The 23,528-nt window shown below is 42.1% G+C and overlaps 1 protein-coding gene across 2 annotated transcripts in view; it reads left to right on the top strand.

Annotated features, from left to right (window-relative positions):
- Window positions 1-18,237, top strand: part of ANXA5 (annexin A5) — a 33,486-nt gene extending 15,249 nt beyond the window's left edge. For both annotated transcript variants that reach the window (XM_037897133.2, XM_037897134.2), the window contains exons 5-13: window positions 1,467-1,580; window positions 6,017-6,107; window positions 7,190-7,269; window positions 7,854-7,910; window positions 10,188-10,281; window positions 12,419-12,514; window positions 13,413-13,471; window positions 16,244-16,366; window positions 17,615-18,237. In XM_037897133.2, coding sequence (XP_037753061.1) covers window positions 1,467-1,580; window positions 6,017-6,107; window positions 7,190-7,269; window positions 7,854-7,910; window positions 10,188-10,281; window positions 12,419-12,514; window positions 13,413-13,471; window positions 16,244-16,366; window positions 17,615-17,677 — 777 coding nt within the window. In that variant the 3' untranslated portion in view covers window positions 17,678-18,237. The remainder of the gene's footprint in view (window positions 1-1,466; window positions 1,581-6,016; window positions 6,108-7,189; window positions 7,270-7,853; window positions 7,911-10,187; window positions 10,282-12,418; window positions 12,515-13,412; window positions 13,472-16,243; window positions 16,367-17,614) is intronic.
- Window positions 18,238-23,528: the final 5,291 nt, after the last annotated feature.

Here is a 23,528-nt window from a genome sequence, read left to right as displayed (position 1 = left end):
GTACTGTAAGTTGCAAATGACAGATATATTGTCCGACGTGAAGTGGAACACATTTCCCTATTGATGAGCAACGTATATGTGACAGATGTGCGTAGCCCCGGTGGGCTGCGGCCCACCCACTTAACATCCAGGCCCACCCCACCCCAGCTCTGTTCCTGACCCAGCACTTGCCCCACTATGCCTGCCCAGCACTCCAGCTGGGGAGGGGGGTCAGGATGTGGGGGCTTCCAAGCCCCTGACCCTGTCTGGAGCGCTGGGGCAAGCCCCTGAGCCTGCGGAACGGGACAAGCCTCCGTGCCCCGAATCCGTTCCCTGACTGGAGCACTGGGCAGGCGGAATGGGGCAAGCCCCTGACCCCACGCCCTGGCTGGAGTGCTGGGCTGAGCAGGGCTGGGCCGAGCAGGGCAAGCCCTTGTGCCCTGCTCCTCAGGCGGAGCAGGGCAAGCACCAAGTGCTGGATGGGGTGTGTGGTGGGGGTGCACTGGTGCACATTTTTACTGGGCCCCCCATTTTTCCAGGAGCCCCTGGCCAGAGCATCTATCATCCATCCCCTTCCCCCCCGCAAGGCTGGCTGGTGGGAGGGAGAGGCCGCCAGATCACTCCTATCCTTCTGCCTCCATCATTGCCCGCCCACCCAAGTGTCCCCTCCTCCCTACGCCACTGCTGTTCCAGCAGGTCCCTGGTATACGTCATTTCAGTATCGGTGTCCCTTTTCTAGAACACAACCTCCAACATATACCGGGGACCTGCTGTAATTAGCATGTAAGATGCTAAAAACCTAAGAATATCTGTGTGCATTATAGGTAACAAGGATAAATAATTGTTCAAGCATTCTAAAAATCAAAAGCTTGTACTAGGAAAACCAGTATACAAGTAATGAAACAAACAACCGGTGGTGACTAAAGAGAAGGGATTGTGGTCCTCAGTTTCAAAGTGCCAGTGACTCCGTTGACTCCAGTTGGAGTGATGGGGGCTTGAAACTTTGGAAAATTGGCCCTGGCATATGGAGTCTTCTCTAAATCTAGATAGAGATTTCCAGATCTGTTTGGGGATTTAGACACTTTGTTGAAAAGCTCAGCCATTGTTCTTGTGTTCAGTATGAATAAGATAGTTCAGTTGAAGGGGAGGGTGAACATTTAACTGTTAAAAACAGTATTTTTTAATATGCAAAAATCTCCTCCGTTTGCTGAAGTTGTATTAGTTCATTACTTTTATTCTGTTAGTATCCTGCTTTTGCTTTCATCTAATAATTTTAGTCCTCAAATGAGGATCACCAGAGTATTTTCTAAAGCCCACAGACCAAAATGTATTAGTGTTACAAAATACCTGTGCATTCTCTACCTTGGACTTTCAGCTACACTTCCCCCGTCTCAAGAAACTTAGCAACAGCTCAGCTGTTCGCTAGTTTGCATGCCTTTTGAAATGATTTCCTTCCTAATTGTAGCACTGTTTATTCTGTGAGTTAGGATCTTGTAGATGACCTGAAATCAGAACTGACTGGCAAATTTGAAACCCTGATGGTGGCTTTGATGAGACCAGCGCGACTTTTTGATGCCCATGAACTGAAGCATGCCATTAAGGTAAAAGGAGTGTGAGAAAATGAAACAATTGAATGATATATTTCTTGCTCCTATCTTGTTGCTTTAAGAATGCTTCTATTTCCTTTGAGTTAGAGATTTCATATTAATACTAATAACAAATACTATACTGATTACATTCATGTTTCTAACATTGATTTTCATGACTTGAATTGTTTTTAACAACTCATCAGAGGTAGGTAGGTTAGAAATCAAGAATTACAAAAATGTCAGTGTTTTCAAAGAAACACTTGATGTTAAAAGATCAGTGTTAGTGGAGTTGGGCATTAAAAGGTATGCACCTTGAGACTAGTCTTACTTAGTAGCTGTTAATTTCAGCATAGTGGGGTTTTTTGTGTTTTTTGTTTAAAAAAAAACCTACTCCTTACTGCATTGTTCAATATAATGTTTTATTGTGCAGCACGCAGAAAAGACAGTTTACTCACGTTATACTAGGAATCTCAAGGTCCACAGATTGTTCACGGCAGTTGATAAAAGTTAGGGCAGTGGTTTCCAAACTTCTATTATTAACCACTGTTTGAGAGATCCTCTTGTGCACCGATGTGGTATCAGCAGTGGTTGATTGGTTGTATCCCTTCATTGGGTATCTGTATTACTTACTTTCCTCGTATAGATCTGCACTAATCTCTCCAGGTCCCTCTGTAGTATGGTCATATTCACCTCCATGTCTCCCTCTGCCCCCCTTCCATTTTTAGTATGGTCAAAAGTTTGACAATGAGTGAATTTACATCAGAGAGTGATGAAGCTGTACGTTGAGCAAAGATGGGTTAGTCAGTGACATGCTCTTGTAAATTGGTGCTCTAAGTAAAAATTTATGGGCAGGTGTTTATCCTTTTTGAATCAGGTCTAAAAATGTACTATTAATACATAGGAAGAATTAAACTCCTGGCAGTTGGTAACAGTTCTCTTTTTGGCTAAATGCATTGCTCCCTTTTGGGGGAAAAAGAATCAGATAGCACCAGTTTAATATTTTACTTATCTAGTCGTACAGTATAAGAATGTTATGCAGTGTGCCTTGACTTCTTTTCTGAAGCACTGTTACTATTTGTCCCTGACATCATCGACCTTGAAGGTCAGGGATTAGACTATGGATGTCTCTGAATTGTTTGTAGAACTTACTAATTAAACCAGAGAACATTGAACTTGACATGGTACTATCTAGTGCTTGGCCAAGTGACCTGGAAAGGTAGACTCCCAAGATCTTTGTTAACACACTTGTTAATAGATTAGCTATGTAAACTGCTTTTTCAAGGACCTTCCTGCTGAATATAGTATCCTAACTAAATATGGACTTTGAAATCTGGGATTTTTTTGTAACCGTCTCAAATAATATTTGGAGAGGGAAGGAGAAGGGACATTGAACATAGAAACAAGTAGAAGCCTGGCTGAGAAGAAGCAAAAAAACCCATGTCCTCCCTCCCCAACCCTGATTGATGTTTTTTAAAAAGAAAAGGGAGGGGGGGACAAAGAAAAATTGGCAGAATGGAGGGTTGTAAGAGAGCAGGGATGAATAGTGAAGCAAGATTCTTTTCTTTTCCTCTCACACTCAACGTTAAAATAGAATACATGATTTTAAAAAAAGCTGGTGAGATTAACATTTTTTCTTTCTAAAAATAAGTGGGCTAGATTCACAAAAGATATCTAACTGCCACTTTAGGTGCCTAAATCCCAGAATCAGGCATCACTGGCATTTGCCAACCTCCCCCTCAGATGCTACCGAGACCTGTGGGCACCTAAACTTGTTCATCACCTAAATTTTTGCAGTAAAAGTTCACTTGGCGCCTATATTTCTGCCTCTCTCTGCATACGCTCTGCTGCCTCACCCTAGGCATCTGGATGCCTAAGCTCCAGTGTTATGCATGAACTGCAGGAAGACAAGTGCTCCTTTGCCTAAGTTGCTTGCAGGGCCTGAGCTGGTAAGCATGCTCAGAGCTCACCTGCCAGATTAGGCCCTCATAGGTGAGCTCATAAAATGGGGGGAGGGGGAGGACTTGCCTTTTGTAACCTTTAGCCCAGCGGTTAGAACACTTATTTGGAATGTGGGAGATGACCCCACCCCCGGATTCAAGTTCCCTATATGCCTAATGAGGAGAAAAGGATCTGAACTCTCGGGTGAGTATCGTAACCACTGTCCTGTAGAATATTCTGATGGGTGATGGAAGGGCCTCCCTCAGTTTCTCCTATTGAAGCTGTGGATAAATAATGAGTGATGGGGTTGGCAGAGAAAAGAGAGCGTCATTTTCAGGACTGCATTCTCTGTAGTCTGGTAGTTAGGGCACCCGTGTGGGAGGTGGGAGATCCAGGATCCAGTCCCCCTGCTCCAATGACTGTGTTTTTATTTATCCACAGCAGAACAGTTTCAACAGGAGAGACTGAGGAAGCACAGTGTCCGAGTATCCCATAGCTCACTGGCTAGGGCTCTCACCGCAGAGGTGGCAGATCCTTTCTCCCCCTCAGGTGGCAGGGGGACTTAAATCGGAAGCTGCCCACATCCCGGGTAATCCCTCACCTCTGGGCTAAAGGTTATAAGGGAACTCCTCCTTGCAAAAACGGTGCAGGTGCCTAATGCCAAGAGAGGGTTTGCAGGTCAGACTCGCAAGCAGAGAGAGGCGCTTCCTTGTAGCCCAACTTAGGTGCTGAGCACTGAGTGGGCTGGGGCTTAGGACCTACCCCTCACCTTGGCATTTCCTTGCCTTGTTCTTAGGTGCTTTGGCTGCTTAGGCAGGGAGCTGCTGGCTTTTGTGCATCCCAATCTGAGGTGCCTCTTTCCACATTCATTATATAGAGAGCCCACATGCTTAAGTCAGGTTTTGTGAATCACAGTGATTTTTCTAGGTGGCTAAAAATTAGGCATGGTCACTAGGGTGACCAGATGTCCTGATATTTAACTCTTTGTCTTGCGTCCCGACCGATGTACCGTAGGCATGCCATGTGTCCTGATATTCAGTAGGGTTCCCAGGCTTCCAGTTGGTGCAGGGCTGGCAGGCTCCCTACCCAGCTCTGTGCCCCTCCCCAGAAGTGACGACATCTCTCTCTGGATCCTAGGTAGAGGAGAGTCGGGGGGCTCCACAGCTCCCATTGGCCAGGAACTGCGGCCAATGGGAGCTGCGGAGGCGATGCCTGTGGGCAGAGGCAGCGTGCAGAGCTGCCTGGCTGTGCCTCTGCCTAGGACCCATAGGGAGATGTTGCCACTTCCGGGGAGCAGCTTGAGGTAAGCGCCGCCCGCACCTGAACCCCCTCCCACACCCCAACCCCAGGCCTGAGCCCCCTTGCGCACCCAAACTCCCTCCCGAAGTCAGCACCCTGCTTCCATGCCCCAACCCCCTATCCCAGTCCTGAGACGGCCCCCGCCCTTGCAGCAGGGGCTGGAGCCGGGGCTGCGTAGCTCTGACCCGCGGCATGTGGTGGGGGCCGGAGCCAGGGCTGTGTGCCCCCCTCAAAGCTTCCTAGGGCTCTGTGCCCCCCTTACCCATTGCTCCAGTGGGGGCTGTGAGCCTGTGGCTGCCCCCCACCTCCCATGTGTCCTGATATTTTACTCTTGCAATCTGGTCACCCTAGTTACCACACCTTTGTCAATCTAGCTGTGTGTGTTCGGATGATGGTTCATAACCTGATTGACTTCATTACTTATAAATATATCTCAAAATTTCTGTTTAGAATTTTCTCATTTCAGAGGAGTTGTAAATGCCTGCTGGGGCTAGGTGGCTGACTGTTTGTTTTTTGTTTGAAGAAAATAATTTTGAGCTAGGGCTAATTAGCATTCATTTTGTATCCCCTACAGGCACAGCCAATCCAGGCTTGCATAAATAAGGTGTTGCCTTGGGTTTTGTAAATATTATACTTAAAGGGGTGGAAAGTGACTGTTGCGCACATTGTAATGAGAGCACGTGGACTTAAAATTCTTAGGTGCTTGAGTAGGCAATTTTATTTAAAAAATGTGTTCATGGTGAGTAAAAGGTTGGTTGTAAATGTAGTGCAATTGAAGTGATGTAGCCATAGTTCCTGGGTTGACTCTGTGTATGCGGGTGATCCTAGTGAGACCTTGTAAGGCAAGGTGAGTACCAGAGAGTCGCCCAGGAAGTACGGTTACATCATTTCAGCTGCACGAATGTTACAGATCATGTTACCTAAATAAAATAGAGCTTGGTGTGCTTGAGCACTGAGGGTCTCATTCAAAGCTCATTGAAGTCATAGAAGTCTTTCCATTGAGTTTTCAGTCAGGCCCCATTTAAAGTCAAACCAATCCTTAAAAACTGAGGTTTTTTTCAAATAGAAGAGTACACAGCTGGTAGAAAGAAAACAGTGTGCTCTCCCCAAAGTTTGTAAGGTAGAATACTGCTGTTGGGGTTGTTTAAGAAATAATTATCTTTTCTCTCAGTTACTGTATCCAGTGCTTTGTATTTGTGCCCTTAATGTAGGGAGCAGGGACCAACGAGAAAGTGCTGACTGAAATTCTTGCCTCCAGAACAACTGCAGAGCTGCGGAATGTAAAACAAGTTTATCTGGAAGGTAAAGTTCAGTCAGTGTTTAAAATGTGTCCTCTCTTTAGCCCTCTTAATATTTTTAGTGTCTGTGTTAACACTGCATACTTGAGAGCTGAGGGAAGAAATGAGGATGGCAGTACAAAATGAAGACTTGTCTTACAATTGGAATTTTATTCTGGTGGGCTGGAGACCCTTGCACGGCCGGAGGCTAGTGCTCAGACACAGCTGTACAGTCCAACTTTTTTGGGCCAAATTGTAGTTGGGATGTAACGTTTAATATTTTTCCTTTTTATAGTGGGATTTCACTTAAATTTGGCACTTTTCTGTTGATTTTATTCACTCTAAAGTGTGTGGGGGGGAGCCCAATAATGGGGAAGGAGGAAGTTGGCACCACATAACGAACTGAAACTCTCATCTAAAATCAACTGTTTGTTATTAAGATTTTTGCTGAGCACTACCCAGGGCTATGTTTCTTTTGCGCAATCTAAGGCTATTCATGCTAAAGCTAATGCATCTCTTCCTGTGTTTCTAGGGATGGGATGAACCACAGAGAGTACAGTGACCCCAATAAGAGTGATGGGTCTTTTCCCATCTCCAGGTGGCTCTTCCTTTGATTTGTAGATACTAAACCTTTTTCTTCCATGGTTAGGGGGACTTCCTCAAAACAAAGATAACTAGCTAAATTAACTATGTATGCATCCAGGCTCCTGTATTGGAGGGAAGGTTTCACGTCTGAATAGGACTAGACACTCCCTGCTTAGTACAGAATTCTACAGTATTGTTTGCTTTCAGAGCGTGCCCTGACATTGGAATGAGAACAGAACCTGGGTCTGACTTTGAGTAATAGTTGGCTTAGTGATTTTATGCTGACAAAGGCCAGATTGTACCTTCTGCCTCATCTTCTCAGTGCTATTGGGTTATGCAGATATAAATGAAGGCAGCATACAGCCCTTTGCTTATAAGGCTCCTTAAGGCTGATTAGACATGATAATGATGATCAGATTAGGTGAGCCTTTAACTTCCTCTGTCTCTTGGGGACTAGTGAGGGCATCACTTCTTTCCATTAGAAAGAGTTGAGAAATTCTGTAAGGTGGTGTTCTCTTGCAGAATATGAAGCCAACTTAGAAGATCATATCACAGGAGACACAACAGGTTACTATCAGAGGATGCTAGTAGTCCTTGTTCAGGTAAGTCTTCATTTTGTATGTGCGTGAGCATCTGTGAGATTGCAGTATTAGACTGCAGAATTCAGGGCAGTGTTTGCTTATTTCACTACTGATGAATAACTCAGAATCTAAATCTGTTTTACAAAGAGGCCACTCTGAATTATTTTCATACACCTGTGGACATAAATCTTGGAGATTGGTATAATTGCTTGCTTACTCCACCCAGAGAGTTGGTCTACACCAGAGCTGTATGGAGGGGCAGTAGCAGGGTGCCGGATTGACCCCAGTGAGTGGATTGGAAGTGATGGTGGTTCAGTTTTAGGATCCAGTTCTGCTCTGGTACCTCCAGTGACAGGTGTAACTCGCAATTTGCAATGGTGTCTTGAGAAGCTGTTAGATAACAGAGAGCTTGATATGTACATTTTTGTTTATAATTGGGAGGGCAGAATACTTAATTCACCCTGCTGTGTGCTAGCATTTTATTGCTGAGGGAAGGGAAAGAAGACTGCAGAAAAACATAAATTACTGATTATTTATTTGGCATTGAATCTTATGCTCATATTGGACCACATTGTTTTGGACTAAGCATTGGATATTATTTTTAGGCTAATAGAGACCCTGATGGAAGAATTGATGAGGGTCTGGTTGAGCAAGATGCTCAGGTAAGTGAAAAAAATTTTTAGTGTGTTTCATACAAGTTAATATACAAATAAAATGGATGCACAAGTGGGGCCCAGATGTGAGAGAGACTTGATTTTGGAAACAACTGTTGCTTCCTTTCTGTTGCAAGTGATGTGAAAACAGAGGTGGTGCAAGCTGCAACATTCAGATCCGGATTTCAAACACGAGTTTTAGGACTCTCTTCTCCTCTGTTCCACGTCTTCCTCAACCCAATTTTGCCAGTTATAAAATGAGAAGCCTAAATAGTATGGCAGTGGGAGCACTACGAACGTCTGAGAGAAATGGATGTTTCCAACATTGGATGCTCAAATGTTTGTCACTTGCAAAATTTGGGGGCATTCAGATTCATTCATTCAGATCTGATGTTCTGATACAGGCCAGCCTTGACGTAAAAGATTTGTGTAGGACCTGTAATTTACTAGATGATGCAACATGAGCATTACTCATGTTTAGGGATGATTCAAAAGAAGGGGGAGTTCTCAAAAGAGAAAGTGTCCCAAATATGTTGCTTTATTGTAACCACATGAGTCCCAGAGCTGCCACTGCAGATACGACTGTCTGAACAATTTTCCAGAGAGTGGAATACTGCAGTGGAATTATATTTTCCATAGCTCTGCCTCCAGTTCTTAGAACTGCACTCCAAGGAGGAGTAGGAGTAATATAATAATTGAAATGGTACCTCTTAGCAGATCCAGTTGGCTTTGTTGTTAATTATAGTAGTGGTCAGATTCTCAGCAGTTTGATTGCAGAGTTCGTTTAATGCGTGTTGCATCTTGGCTGTTTCAGATAGTTTTGGGCTGAAAACTTTCTCCTGCAGGTTGTGGGCCTAGATCACAGGTGGGCAAACTGTGGCCCGCAGGACCCTTCTGCCCGGCCCTTGAGCTCCTGGCCGGGGAGGCTAGCCCTCGGCCCTTCCCTTGCTGTCCTCTCTCCCCCCACAGCCTCAGCTCGCTGTGCCGCCAGCGCTCTGGGCGGCGGGGCTGCAAGCTCCTGCCAGGCAGTGCGGCTGCGAGAGCCGCCAGCCTGCCCCAGTGCTCTAGACTGTGCAGCGGCATTGCCGGCTCTGGCTGGGCGGCACGGCTGCCAGTCCTGCTGCTCTGAGTGGCATGCTAAGGGGATGGGAAGCAGGGGGGTTGGAAAAGGGGCAGGGGGTCCCCAGGGGCAGTCAGGGGACAGGGAGCAGGGGGTGGTTGGAATGGGCGGAGGTTTTGGGGGTGGGGGGTTGGGATGGGGAACAGGATGGGGTTGGATAGGCGTGGGAGTCTTGGGGGACGTGTCAGGGGTGGGAGCGTGGATAGGAGTCAGGGCAGTCAGGGAGTAGGGAAGGTTGGATGGGGGTGGGGTGATAAAATGATCTATATAATTAAAATATATAAAAATAAAATTTTAATCAAATGAGGACATGAACTCCAGTGGCTAGGAGCTGTGGTTTTGATGCACAGGACTGGAGATCTGGGCGTAGGTCATAAATCAGGTCAAGAATATAACACAGGCAGAGGAGGAATATGAGAGCTTGTTAAATTTACGTCAAGAAATCTGTGTGTGTGCTTTAGAGTGCATGTTTTTCTCGATTTTCCGATGCAAAATACTTGTGTGTCTGGCATGTGTAGGTGTGGTATGTGTATATTTTGATGGTGCCTGGTGAAGTGCTGCATTTTAAGTTCTTTTAAGTGCTGGCTTCCTAGCCAGAGCACAGTCTAGCTTTCTGCTACTATATACATCTTGCCCTTGTTAACACTTTCAATAAATTGCTATTTTGTAAAACTTACTAAGTATGGGACCATGTGGAAATTGGATTAGTCAAAGGGAGACCTTGATTGCAGCAGGTCTGACGGCTAGCATGGGTCTTTCAAATATAATATAATTTTATTTTTTGCGGGGAGGGAAGGTATGTTTCTAAAACATTTGTTGGAAGGGTACCTCATGTTTATATGAAGCAGGACTATTACTGTACATGTGCCATGTATCTCAGGGCAAGAACGGGTTAATGAGGATAGAGTATCACTCAGATGATAAAACGGGGACTAAGGGAAAGAGGTGAGGGTGATGGAGGATGATGGCAAGAAATATCTGTCGTGATGATGGAGCATTGGTGTGCATGTTGATATGGCATATCCAGTTTGTCCTCATGTATATTTTTGGGACATGTCACTCAAGCTGCCTTCCCTCCAACTGCAATTGTTATGGAGCGTAGAGTCCTTCAAGTGAATGTGTGAAGAAATTACTAACATTATTTTGGTTTCTTGAAATTATAACAGGTCTTATTTAAGGCTGGAGAGCTGAAATGGGGAACAGATGAAGAAAAGTTCATCACCATCTTGGGAACTCGAAGTGTCTGTCACCTAAGGAAGGGTAGGTAAAGTGGTGCAAGCAGACCTGAAAACCAGAATCTCAGCTGTGCCTGGTGTGTGATGGGTGCAGCCTGTAGGAGAGGAGCCATGAAGGAACTGTTTCTGGCTCCCTGATCTTGGGGAGGGTTCTATGCATTTGTGGCCCACTAGTCTTTACGACATCCCTTAAAGGACTTCTCTTTGTGTCCCCTAAGTAGTTTCCTCTTAGGCCAGGTCTACACTTACAAACTTCCAGAAGCACAGCCGTACCGATACAGCTGTGCCGCTGTAAGAGCACTCGTGTAGCCGCGTTATGCCGATGGGAGAGAGCTCTCCCATTGACATAATAAAACCAGCTCAACAAGCAGCGGTAGCTATGTCGGTGGGAAAGCGTCTCCCAGTGACATAGTGTAGTGCACACGAGTGCTTATGCTGGCAAAACTTATGTTGCTCAGGGGTGTTTTTTCATACCTGGGGCAACAAAAGTTTTGCGGATGTAAGTGCTAGTGTAGACGTGGCCTTCGAAAGTAGCAGTGAAAAGCTCCAGTTTGGAGGAGGGGTGTGATAGATCTGAGGGGACAGCTGGAGTGTGTCTGTATCTGTGCTATTAGTTTCATCTGAAAAAGAGCATAGCAAAATGTGTGGTGCTCATTTTCTGTAATGAGTCATCATGTGACTGAGATCAGCCCGTCTGTCGGATAAAGGGCATTTTTAATGTATTTTCCCTCAACCCCCGCATGCTGTAGCTCCCCGCCCTTCCCCCCCGCCCACGTTCTGGGTATACTATGTCTTTTTTTTTTTTTTTTTCCCACCAAATTCTGATGCAGAAGGATGTGCCAATTAAAATGGGGAAACACTTTTGAGTGGAAGGTTTTGCTTGATCATTCTTTTGTGTTCAAAGGATTTGCAAAACTAATGGAATTTTGTGAACCCCTTCTCAATTAAGACCAGTTTTGTTGTTTATATAGCATCCCAAATTGTAATAAGCACTTTAGAAATGTTTAATTTGAGTGGTGCTCCAGTGGCACTTCTTGCATGCTTGAAGTTAAGCACATGTGTAATAGGCAGAATACAGACCATTTCAGAAGGGAATACAAAATGAAATGTTCTTTGTTTACAGCCTTGCCTGCCTACCACTTTGCTACTTATTGTTTCTTACTCCATTGCCTATTTTCACTTTTGTTTTCTTCCACAAAAGTAAAAGGTCTTTTGACCTTTTACTTGCGCTTTCTCCCTTTAGGGTGATTGACCTCTAGAAACCAAAACAGGCCTTACTCGTTGTAGCTAACAGAAAGCCTGTGCTAGAGGGATTTATGAGGAGAACTTGGCCATTGGTTACACAACTAGGGAGCAGTAGATCGGGGATCCTCTGTTCTATCCCTGGCTTTGAGATGGGAGTCAGGATAATAACCAAATGCACCAGCCTACACATATTTGACACATTTGATCTGAAAGGCAGTGTGGCTGGGTGAATATAATTTATGTTTGGCATATTAGAGATCTGGGTTCTAATCCCAGTTCTATGATAGCTTCTGAATTTGTGCAAACTTTGTTTTTTAACGTAGTGATGGCTTGATTACCTTCAAGGCATTGGGGTATGAGGCCTTGGCCAGTAATAAGTGCTGTGAGGTACTCTGAAATATAAACAGTGGTCAGTAGAGATGACTCCTGAATTTCTAGCTTCAGCTCAGCCTGGGGGAAGGTGCAGTGTTGTGTAGTTGGATGGGGAGGTTGTCTCACATCTGTGGAAAGTGCTCAGATTTGATGGTGCAGGCAGTTTGAGTTTAAATGCAGAATGTTCCACATAATCCAATATAGATGAGAGTTTTGTTAGGGATGTGACGTAGCTTGTTTCTTTAAGGTGGTGTCAATGTTGTTCTTGTTTAAATATGCTACTCATGCCAGCCAGACTGTAAACTACTGTCGGGAGACGTGGGAGACTACATCCTCCTCGCTGAGGAATTGTATTGTACAGTAACAGTCTGCTAGAAAAAATATATTTTAAAATAAGGTGGGGGAAGAGTGTCTGGAGAATGGGGTTTGAGCAGTGGATAATATATGGTACTTGAATGAAAATAGCATACACTGTGGGGGACAGTGGGAGAAGTAGTAATGTTTACATACATGTAATTAGTTTGTACTTGTCCTTGGTTTTTCAGTGTTTGACAAATACATGACCATCTCTGGCTTTCAAATTGAAGAAACCATTGACCGTGAAACCTCTGGGGATCTGGAGAAGCTGCTTCTGGCAATTGGTAATTAACAATCTTACGACTGTTACACTATTTGTAGGCGCTATAATGTGAGCTCTGAAATGGCATTTCCTGTAAAGGGATTAAAACAGTGCTGAGTAACCTGATCAACAGCCTGAGTGAAGTTGACACCTGTATTCTCAAATCGATGACCTAAATTCTAAAATCTCCAGTTGCACAGGGGATTACATTACTATTTATTGTTGCTATCCTGACTCAGTGTAAATCCAGTTGAACTCTAATTTAATAAAGCTATTTAAATTATCTAGGATGCAGGTATTCCAGAAATGGTTTCATTTAGTCTGTCCGAGATTAAAAAATGTTGTTTTGATTGTTGATTTTAAAAGAATGACTTTGGTCAAAAAGTGACGCACGCTCTTACAAAATAAATAGCTCATTTGGAATCTTATTTTTTATTTAGTAAATAGGCTTTTCCTCTTGTTACGGGAGAATGAACTGGATTCTGTTCAGCCACATGCATCATCAAAAGCACTGTTAACGAATATCTAATTGTGGGACCAAACTCTGCCCTCATTTGCCCAGGCCAGTCTACTGAAGATAAGGTGTTGGCACATTTGTAATCTGAGGGTAGAGTTTGTCTAGCGGGATCTGTATTACTGATGAGATAGAACTTCTACCTTTCAGATCCCATGTAGGACGAGCAGAAAAATATTTGGGTGTAAACTGATCATTCTTGTTTTGGAGTCAGTGAGCCACAGACATAAACCCATGCAAACGAAGCAGTGGGATGTTGGAAAGAGCATGATAGCCTTAAGAACGTTTTCTGCTCCAAAGCTTAAACTTGTATTTATTGTGTAATTTGAAAGTCAAAATATTTACCTCCCCTCAAATTGTCATATATGTTCAATAGAAACTGATTATTAATGATTCGTTTTCTCAGTGAAATGTGTCCGAAGTGTACCTGCCTATTTTGCTGAATCTCTCTTTTATGCCATGAAGGTAAGTACTTATTATCCACAGACCCTTTTTCCCCGCCAAGTAATGCCTTTGTCTCTCTCTCCCCCTCCTCCTCCCCTCTCATTCTTTGTTCTCTCTCTCTCTCTCTCTCTCTCTCTCTCTCTCTCTCTCTCTCTCTCTCTCTCTCTCTCTCTCTCTCTCTCTCTCTCTCTCTCTCTCTCTCTCTCTCTCTCTCTCTCTCTCTCTCTCTCTCTCTCTCTCTCTCTCTCTCTCTCTCTCTCTCTCTCTCTCTCTCTCTTCTCTCTCTCTCTCTCTCTCTCTCTCTCTCTCTCTCTCTCTCTCTCTCTCTCTCATAAAAAAAGAGAGAGAGAGAGACTAGCTTAAATTCACCCAAATTTTGCCAGGCTGTGACTAGTTTAGATAAATTGACAGTATGGTAGGCACTATAATCCTCAATATGGAAACACTACCTTTAGAGACGATATATATCCCAGTATGCAATGTTCCATCTTGCTCTCAGGGGCCTTCTGCTGGCCTGAAAAAGGAGCATCTTCTGCTGAAAGCTGTAATTTCTGCAGGTGTCATATTTTGAAAACAAGGATGACTAAAAGCTATGTTGTAAAATCTGCAGACCTCAAAATGGCTACCTCTTTTTTTTTTTTTTTTTTTAAGATGACCATTTATAGACCCATATTCCAACTTCATAAAGTAAAATTCTAGTTCCTCATTCAAATGTTTTTTGAAGTCCATCCCATTTTTGAGAAGTAAAGAGGAGCCGCCAAAAAGAGAGGTTTAAACACCAATCTGGCTTTACTGATTCCTTCATTCCCCTGCTCCCATGTGACTTCGCTTCTCCCACCCTCCTCACTTAGCTACACATGCACACTCCCTTTTAGGCCTTGTCGTCTTGGGGAAAAAATGATAGCATGAGTTAAAATCCTAGTGAAGACAGCGGGCAGTTGGTAGTTTTCATGTGAGCTAGCAGGTTAATGACTAGGCTCTCCATAGGTTTTTTCCTTCGTGAAGATAAGGCCTTTGTCTAAAATGGGTTTATCAAGAAGTAAAATTATATTAATAAAATGTCTGCATGAGTAATTACTTGGAGGAAATCATGAAGTGATAGCTGGATTTTTAACGAACAGTTGTTTTACTACGTTTATAGAAAAGCCCTATAAAATGTAAATGAGATGAAAACATAGGGTTCCCTAGAAATATAATGAAATTTTGAAGAAATACTCTACAAATCTGTGGCATTTAGTAGAAAACCTTTCTATGGGTGTATTGAACCATATTTTAGGTTTCTGTTGCAGGGATATGATTCTTTATTAAATTCTACAGGCTGATTAAAAAAAACCTATAGAAAGTATGTAATTTTGTATTAAGGTTCTACAGATTTTATCTGGAAGGAGACCACTTTCTCATAATTTCAGCAGACAAATTTACTAATATAATTAATCTGTCATGACACAGTTACCCATTCAGGGACTGCACACAGGGCCCAATCCTACACTGCACTGGAGCTGCTTGCACATCTGAAAGAGGCAAAGGTGGTTTCCACTCCTTGATCCTGGTCAAAAAGGGGCTTTTTGGTTCTTGGCATAATTTGAGAGCGTCCTTAGGTCAGCCATCTAAAACATTCAAATGTGTACCATGAAAACCACTGCCAGTCACAACCAAAAGTTTAAGGATTGACTGGACATGGAGAATAGGGGCTAGAGATAAGGGTAGGGGGCTCATCTGGGACCTTGTTGAAGCATATTGGTTTCGAAACTTGCATTGCCATTGCCCGAGTTGAACCGGACTGGTTGATCATTAGCGGGTTGGGACTTCAGGGCTGTCAATCTAGCACCATTCATCCGTGCTAAAACTCACTAAAGTATGTCTGCACAGCAAAAGCTCTGCACAGGGTAGTCTGTTCAAGCTAGCCTGAATCCAGCTAGCTTGGGTAACAATAGCAGTGAAGACAGTGGAGTTCAGGCTGCTTTGCTGGTAGTACAAATCTGGTATGGACACTGGGTATATGCTCAGCTCACTAGCTTGCTCTGAAGCCTGTGCTGTGTTCATTGGTATTGTTACGCATGCTAGCTGGAGTCAAACTAGCTTGGATAGGCTTGCCTGTGCACAGCTTTTGCTGTGTAGACGTATCTCAAAACTTTTTTTTTAAAGCAAAAAAACGCCTGTCTGAACAGAGTACATGCACAGTTACCCTACATTCACCACAGTCTCCATTCATGTGAGCAGTCAGATAATTTTGAAAATAGTTATTTCTACCAGTGACTCAGACTTTTACAGCAAGTCACATGCCTTGATTAGTCATCACTGGGCTTTGTGCTCTTAACTTTCAGTGGAAAAAGTCAGTTCTTAGGATGGAATTGGGGATTGTTTAGTATGATGCTGATCTTGATCATAGTATGCCAATACCATACTGTTTTTGATTTTTTGGAGCTGGATCATTTCCATTTGTTTGGGCACTTATGGCGTGAAGCTACAAAGTGGTGAACTTGAACTGGGAGGTTCTGAGCATCCTCAACTTCATAGACGCTCAGGGCACACAGCACTTCACAACATCAGTTCTTTACTTACATTGAAATTTTAGTGCCTTATGATACAGACCAAAACATCTTGTACTGATAAGGTAGAAATACAATGCAGTGGTTCTCTGAAGACCCATATACATTCTCACTATATGTGGAATGTGGTTATAACTGGTACTGTAAATACAATACAGAGGGCTCTCAAACTTTTTCTAGATCAGAATACCTGCTCAGCATAAATAGATGCTTTAAAATAATATTTAAATATCTTTTAACATAGGGAGCTGGCACCGATGATGATACTTTGATCAGAATCATGGTTTCGAGGAGCGAAATTGATCTGCTGGACATTAGACGTGAATTCAGAAAGAATTTTGCGAAATCTTTGCATCATATGATTCAGGTAAATTCTCTCAAATCCAGTTCACTGATAAAGAAATACTTTGGTGAGAATAGTATCTATAAGTGGTATAAGACTCCTCCTTTAGGGCTTAGGTAGTGTAGGTAACATTTGAAGAACAATATTGAATGAATGAATTTTTGTAAAGGGCTTAAATGCTGGAGTAGTTTGGAAGGGAGATATTTCCTAAAAAGGAGAACTTCAGATTTCCTTGCAAATGTGTAGTAGTGGGGTAGATCTGATAAAATCAGAGACATTTTTTTCCTTTCCTGCCTTTTTTACACTTCTTTCCTTGTTGGAGCACCTTTCCTTTCATTTTGTATGTCTCTGAGAAGCTGTTAGCAGCAGAAGGAAATCAACTGGGATTATAATCCTGCATGTGATTCTGTTCCATTATTTTTTCCCCCATGGTGCAAGCAATGTTGTGCAATGGAGCTGGACTGCAATTACAGTCTAGTCTCCCTTTACATCATTACCAAAGGGAAAGTTTTATTGCAGACAAAGGCAGAATAATAATCATTTACGTGAGAGGGAAGGGAGTTGGTAAGGATTACAGGATTTCCTTACAGGAATTACAGGATTTCCATGTGTTTGTTTTAAAGTAAAAAGCTGTTTAATATAAGCCATAACTCTTTTCCATAGCACAATATTTGTAGAAGTATTCTTCATATAGTATTGTCTCCATTTTCATCTCTTGCTCAGTTATGTTTATACATTGCAGTCCTTCAATTCTGCTGTGTCAAATTGCTTTTGAAGTTATCAAATGGGGCCCCACCATCCCCACGCACAAAAAACAAGTGGGGCCAGACTCCCTTTCTCTGGAGTCAGTAGCAAAACTTCCCATTTGACTGCCATGGGAGTAGGATGGGACCCCTCCTAACTTACTGAAGGTCACCTCCAATATGTAAAAGGTTTTAATTTGTACTGCTTTGGGCTAGGATGGTTTTCCCTTGATTAGTTGGTTTGCAAATGGAAGAAATGACTTTGTAACTTGCAGTAAATGGCCCAGCTCCAGTATTGCCATTTGAAATCTTTCAGGAATTTTTATTTAAACGAGAAGTCTGGATGTTTAAAAGTAACACGTTAGTCAGAGAATCTCCTTATGTGATTCCTGAGCAGATAGTCATACAAATGGATTTCCTGTGGGTGGAAACTCTGTTATTAGTTAGAGTATTTCCTGGGGTTGACTTTTTTTGTTAAATGTCTTTATGGTTGTGACTCACTGTGACTAATACTATGTTTCGTACACAGAAAGATACATCTGGAGACTTCAGGAAAGCACTCTTGCTCCTCTGCGGTGGAGATGATGAGTAACACTGTCTGTGATATGAAGGATTCAGTCCTGCTCCCACCTTGCAGCCCCTCAGTTAGCATGTCTAGCTATGTTTTGCATGTTAGTGCTTTGTAGCAGCTTAGAGCCACACTATCATCCTAATGGTTAAAAAGACCCAATGAACATCTTGTTATTGAAGTTATATGCAGTCTTTCTTCTTACCGGCATCCAAGTAGAAGTCTGTCTATCCCAGCCCGCAGGAGTTTATGAAGTGGCTGTTATGATTATGCGAGTGTTCTCGTCTTCATGGAAGATAGATTCTTGGCTTAATGCACAATTTTTTTAGATGTTTTGCTGAAGCAGAGAAAATCCACACATTCCAAGAAGAATTGAAAGAAAATTTAGTCCTTAACCTTTTTTTAAACTTCATTTATGGTAACTCATTTTAATGGAAATATTAAGGTAGCTTTAAAGTTGTGAACTAAGGAAAAATATCTTTCATGTATAATAATATATATTTGGTGCTATTAGAATGAATCTGCTAAGCAACAATGTGAGCTATCAATGGAAACATAACATACCAATAAACTTCCCTCCCCAACACAGTTGTATCTATTTTTACAAGCAAAAAACCCATTCTTTCTTCAGATTGGTTAAATGATCCTACTACCCTGTACGTAGTGTTTTCTGTTTTCATAGTGTTTTGGAAATGGGTAAGTAATAATGTGATAGGTGGCTTCCTGATGGATTTATTGATTGGTGTCAGGGGAGAGCTTTAGGCACCCTTTTTGGTTTTCTAGGTGGTGTATTTGGTCCTGTAAACCAGGCACAAGATAGCAACATTGTTGGTAGAAAGTATACTCAATCAGGTACAGGGATGTGAAATCCCAGGGATGTACAATTTCTTCAGTCCTTTCTTTCTTTCCTTTGCAATGGAGGTGTCTCCTTGCTGCCTGTCCACGCCCCACATAGGACACATGCCAAGAGCACATAAATCCCATGACTGTGATTGCACCAAGAGTCTTCAGTCTTGAATTTTCACTTTTTTTCTCCTGTCCAACCCCCTCAAATCTTTCCCCATTTTCAGTCACCACTTACATGTTGGAATGGGTATGGAGAGGGTAGCTAGAGTAACACAGTTTTTATTTACAGCAAATTGCACAGTGATATTTTTTTCCATCTGGCACTTGGGGTACATATCAAAATTCCACACCCAGATCTTTCCTAATCCTATTATTCCCTTATTTTTTGAGGGGAGGAAGTCCTTAAAATTCTCATTTAATGTTCTACCTTTAAATTCAGTACCATTAGCTTAGCATTCATGAGCATCAAATCAATGTGTGCGTAAATCAAATCAATGTGTGCATGTGATAGAGAATAAAGTTACAACCAGAGAAACAGTTTCTAGCTTCCAAAAGATGTTTATAAACAGCTGCTCAAAACTTAGCTCGTAAGTCACTCAGTCACAATTGCAGAAACTCCACATTTTTTAAAAAAGCGCTGTTGAAATTGACTCTCAGCAGAGTACTTCAGCTCTTTAAAACCAAAATCTATGCAGTATTAAAATGTAACTTTTTAATGAAGGATTGAAATCATAACCATAAAACTCAAAACATTTTAAAGTAAATGTAAACTGACGTCTAATCCATTGAAATAGCTTTTTTCCCAAGATGCTCTTTCCCCTCCCCCCCAATATCTTTCTCTATTTATCTATCTTTCCTGCCTCTACCCAATTTTGAGAAAATATTGTGTTAATCTTGACTGATAACCAACAGAAATAGTTGCACTCTGTAGTAACTATGAAAGTAGTTTGTTTTACTATCCCTAGTCAGGCACTTGTTTGGTCGATATGTGAGGACAGGGAAGGACTATCATCTACATTTTACCAGCAGGGAACTGACACACAAATTCAGTGACTTGCCAAAAGTTACACAGGAAGCCAGCGACAGTTTGGTTATTGAATTTAATATATCATGGATCGTAATAAAGTGCCTTAATCACAACTCCTCCCCTTCCCCAGATAGTGATGCAGACTGGTATCAAACTGGGCCAGAATCTGGGCAATGGAGAAACGACCTAAATATTCCATCAGATCTAGGTGTAAAACATTATGGTTGCATGGTTTAAACACTTTCAATCAGGATATACATAAATTATGCTTGCATGTTTGTATGCATTACAATGGTCTGAGAATATGAGCAAATATTTCTCAAGTAATACAGTAGTATAATACCTAGCACTTCCATAGTGCTTATAAACTAGCTCTGTTTCACAAAGGAAAGGAAGAGAAATTATATACTTCTATACCCTTGGATATATGCGTGTAGTTTTGTGTACTATGCATACGCTAGAAACCCCCTTGTAATTAATTTCTACACAGCTGGGCAGTGTATGAAGTGGGGATCTTAGAAGGTGGAGGAAGTATGATTTGAAAATGTTTAGTATGTAGCTAAGTTAGCCATCCATGAGTAGTCCAGTCTTCCTTAGCTGAAAATCACAAGCTTAGCATGATTATTGTTTAAAAATGTACTGTACTTGTGCAAAGTGGCTTTTCTTAAAAACAGTTATAATTTGTCCAATCGAAATACATTTTTACTGGAACGCTCAAAGGCACTTCTTAATGAGGACTATTCTCTGCCAAACTTCAGCCATCTACTCCAGCTGCTTCAGGACGCTGGCTTTTGTCTTCTATAAAAAGTCACAATGAGAAGTGGAGGGAATATGGGTGTTTTTCACTTTGTTCTGAAACTGCTCAATCATTTTGCCTGACTTCAAAAACAAAACAAAAAAACTCTTGTGAACAAAGATTAGAGTCTAGGTTAGACATTTTTGGGAGGTTATGAATAACTCAGAATGGAGTTAGAATGGAAATGCTTAGGCAACCTTAATTGTAAAGTGGGAATACTAACAACAGCTACAATATTTCCTCCTTTGGGATATCAGATTGGAGTTCTGTAATGGAGAACTTCTTGACATGCAGTGTTGAATGCAAGGATTATGTAGCTTAAATTCTCCTGTAGACAAACCTGTTTCTTTTTTCAATCTGAGGGATGAAGACACTGTTTGCTTTTCCTGGGGGTGGCATCTGTTGATATTGGTGAATAGGTATGGTTTGTTCCTGAAATAGCTGCGGTTTGTTCCTGTAGCTGGTCCTTGGAGCAGCGCTCGTGGGTAAAATTACAAGACGGAGAAGGTGTGATAAGATGAAATTGTAAATCTGAGTAACATCTTTTCAAATCTAAATGTACTTTCCCCACCGGTGCCCTGCCACTGACCCTTTCATACTCTGTTACACTGTTGTGTATTCTTGTTCTGTGCCTGTGCCACTGCTTTTCAAAACGCCATTGCTGTACAGCTCTAGAGGGTGCCTTGCTGGTGGCCTGTTTGTGCTGCCAGGCCTTCCTGGTCATCATTGTTCCATCATAGGATGGTAAAGGCAACATGTGGCAGCAGTAATGTGAGCCAATAACTTTCAAAGCACACTTCTGTGCCCCAGTTCACTTCCAAAGTCTTAGCCTACAACCCCACTGTAATGGCAACCAACATGTATAGCTGTGTGGGGAGGAGAAGTTTTGGCTGGAACACTGGGGACAAACTCCAAGTGATACGGCATTAGCAGCACTAATTGAGACAATACAGAACCTTTGGGGTGGTGGTTTTTTTTTTTAAGATCTCCATTTGAAAGACCCATCTTAGCAGCAGCCTGCATTGTACTGTCCATCTATCTCTAAGGGTAGACGGGGGTGGGGTGAGCAGTTGGCACTTGAAGCTGTGTTAGCAAGGTACGAAGGTCATAACAAACCTGATGCTTGCAGATTTAAACCAGGTGGTGTTACTGCTAGGATTTATGAAGAAGGAAATCACTTAAAAGGCGCAGCAGATAATGGTGCTGGTATAACAGGTTCTGGTTGGGCCTCACTTGCAGTGTTTGTCACCTAAGAATCTTTAATAAATAATAATAATAAATAATAAAAAGGCATTTGCAGAAGCTGCCGAGCCAGGAAGGTATTTTAAATTACATGTTTTTGTTTTAAAATTTAACAGATGGAGAATAAAGTCTGACCACCTGCACCTTTCTTCGTGACTAGGAAATAAAACTGGAGGGAGGAGGGCTATTTAATTGAGGCGTTCTAGTATTTGGTTTATAGATGAGTACTAATGTGTGTTGGGTTGGTTTTTTTTAAGTACTACGGATGGAACTACTGGGAATTCCTAATAACTGTAAACATCTAAGAACTTTTAAACTACATCGTGAATAAAATATGAAAGTAATCTCTCGGTAACAACAAATTATTTTGAGTCACTGGAATATTATTTCAGGTTTCAGAGTAACAGCCGTGTTAGTCTGTATTCGCAAAAAGAAAAGGAGTACTTGTGGCACCTTAGAGACTAACCAGTTTATTTGAGCAAAAGCTTTCGTGAGCTCCAGCATCTGATGCATCCGATGAAATGAGCTGTAGCTCACGAAAGCTTATGCTCAAATAAACTGGTTAGTCTCTAAGGTGCCACAAGTACTCCTTTTCTTTTTGGAATATTATTCTCCCTCCCCATTTTTCTTGTTTCCTAAAATTGTATCATTTTGTAGTGTTATGAATTTCACAATTCTGTCTTACACTGAGAAGTATTTTACAGCTCGAGTAGTCCAACTGGAATCTATTGCTCTGTTCTTACAGTAAAGGGCTACTTGCTGTTAGGGTGGTAGAATCAGGCCCCTAATTTGTCAAGGGGCACTTTATTTTAAAGCAAACTTAAAATTCCAAGCTTTCCAGTCTGTGCCTCAGTGTTTCTGTCTCAAATTTACCTGTCAACTGAAATAAGACACTGCAGCATAGCGTATTTTCATAATGAGATGTTACTCTTAGTACTGATTTGCTTACAGCACATGTGGAATAGTCCTTGGGAGAACCTTAGTCAGACAGGTTCTCCATTGGTTTGTAATGAGGCATTAAGTATGAATTCATTCTATTTGGATTTCCAGTAAATTCTTGTTAAAACTAAAGCTCGGGATCTATTATTTACTTGTGAGTTATGTGTTGTAATTCCTCCATGACATAAATCAGCCTTTTAGAGTAAGTACTCCTACTGTGTTGTTTAACTATGGACACCAAGTAGAAATAGAATGAAATACTTGCTGTGCAGCTCAGAGTTCATAAGAACTAAGCAGGATCATGTGGCGGCACATGTCATTGGATAACAAACCAGCACTGTTTGATATCAATGTTCCTTTTATCCCTTTGATTCCAGGACAGCTGGAACTTTTGCTGGCTCTTATTTACCGATTAAACCATTGCACTCAAAAGGGATTCCTGAAAAAGCAACAGGGGAAGAATCTGTTTTAACCCATACTTCATTTCACTTTTCTTGAATCTAGATACAAGTGCGTAGTAGATGGGCAACAAATGCCTGGGATATTGCTGAATAACTCATTAGGTTAAGAGACAAAGTGGATGAGGTAATATCTTTTATTGGACCAACTTCTGTTAAGGTGAGAGACAAGCTTTCCATCTACCCAGAGCTCTTCCGATCTGGGAAAGATAATCCGAGTGTTACAGCTAAATACAAGGTTATGCTAAAGAGACGGAGTTAACATGTAAGAGACCATTCTAGGTGAAGTGGGCAGTTAACACTGCTGCAGTCATAGGACAAAAGAGGGTTAGTGGGTTACAGATTATTGCAGTAAGCCATAAATCCAGTATTTTTGATTTTTAGCATCTAACGAAGTTATGAATTTAACCTGGGCTTATCTTTTGAAGGTGTTGTGCAGGTTTCCTCTGAGGACAAGGACTGAGAGATGATACGGAATAATCATTTTGAGAAAAAGTGTTCGCTCATAGGTGATATGTCTGCAGGTTTTGCATCTGTTGTTCTGGCAGGGGCTAGCGTTCCTTTGAA

This window comes from Chelonia mydas, chromosome 4, assembly GCF_015237465.2.
Source record: "Chelonia mydas isolate rCheMyd1 chromosome 4, rCheMyd1.pri.v2, whole genome shotgun sequence".
NCBI classification, from domain to species: Eukaryota; Metazoa; Chordata; order Testudines; family Cheloniidae; genus Chelonia; species Chelonia mydas.
This window is presented reverse-complemented; position numbering and strand designations above follow the sequence as displayed.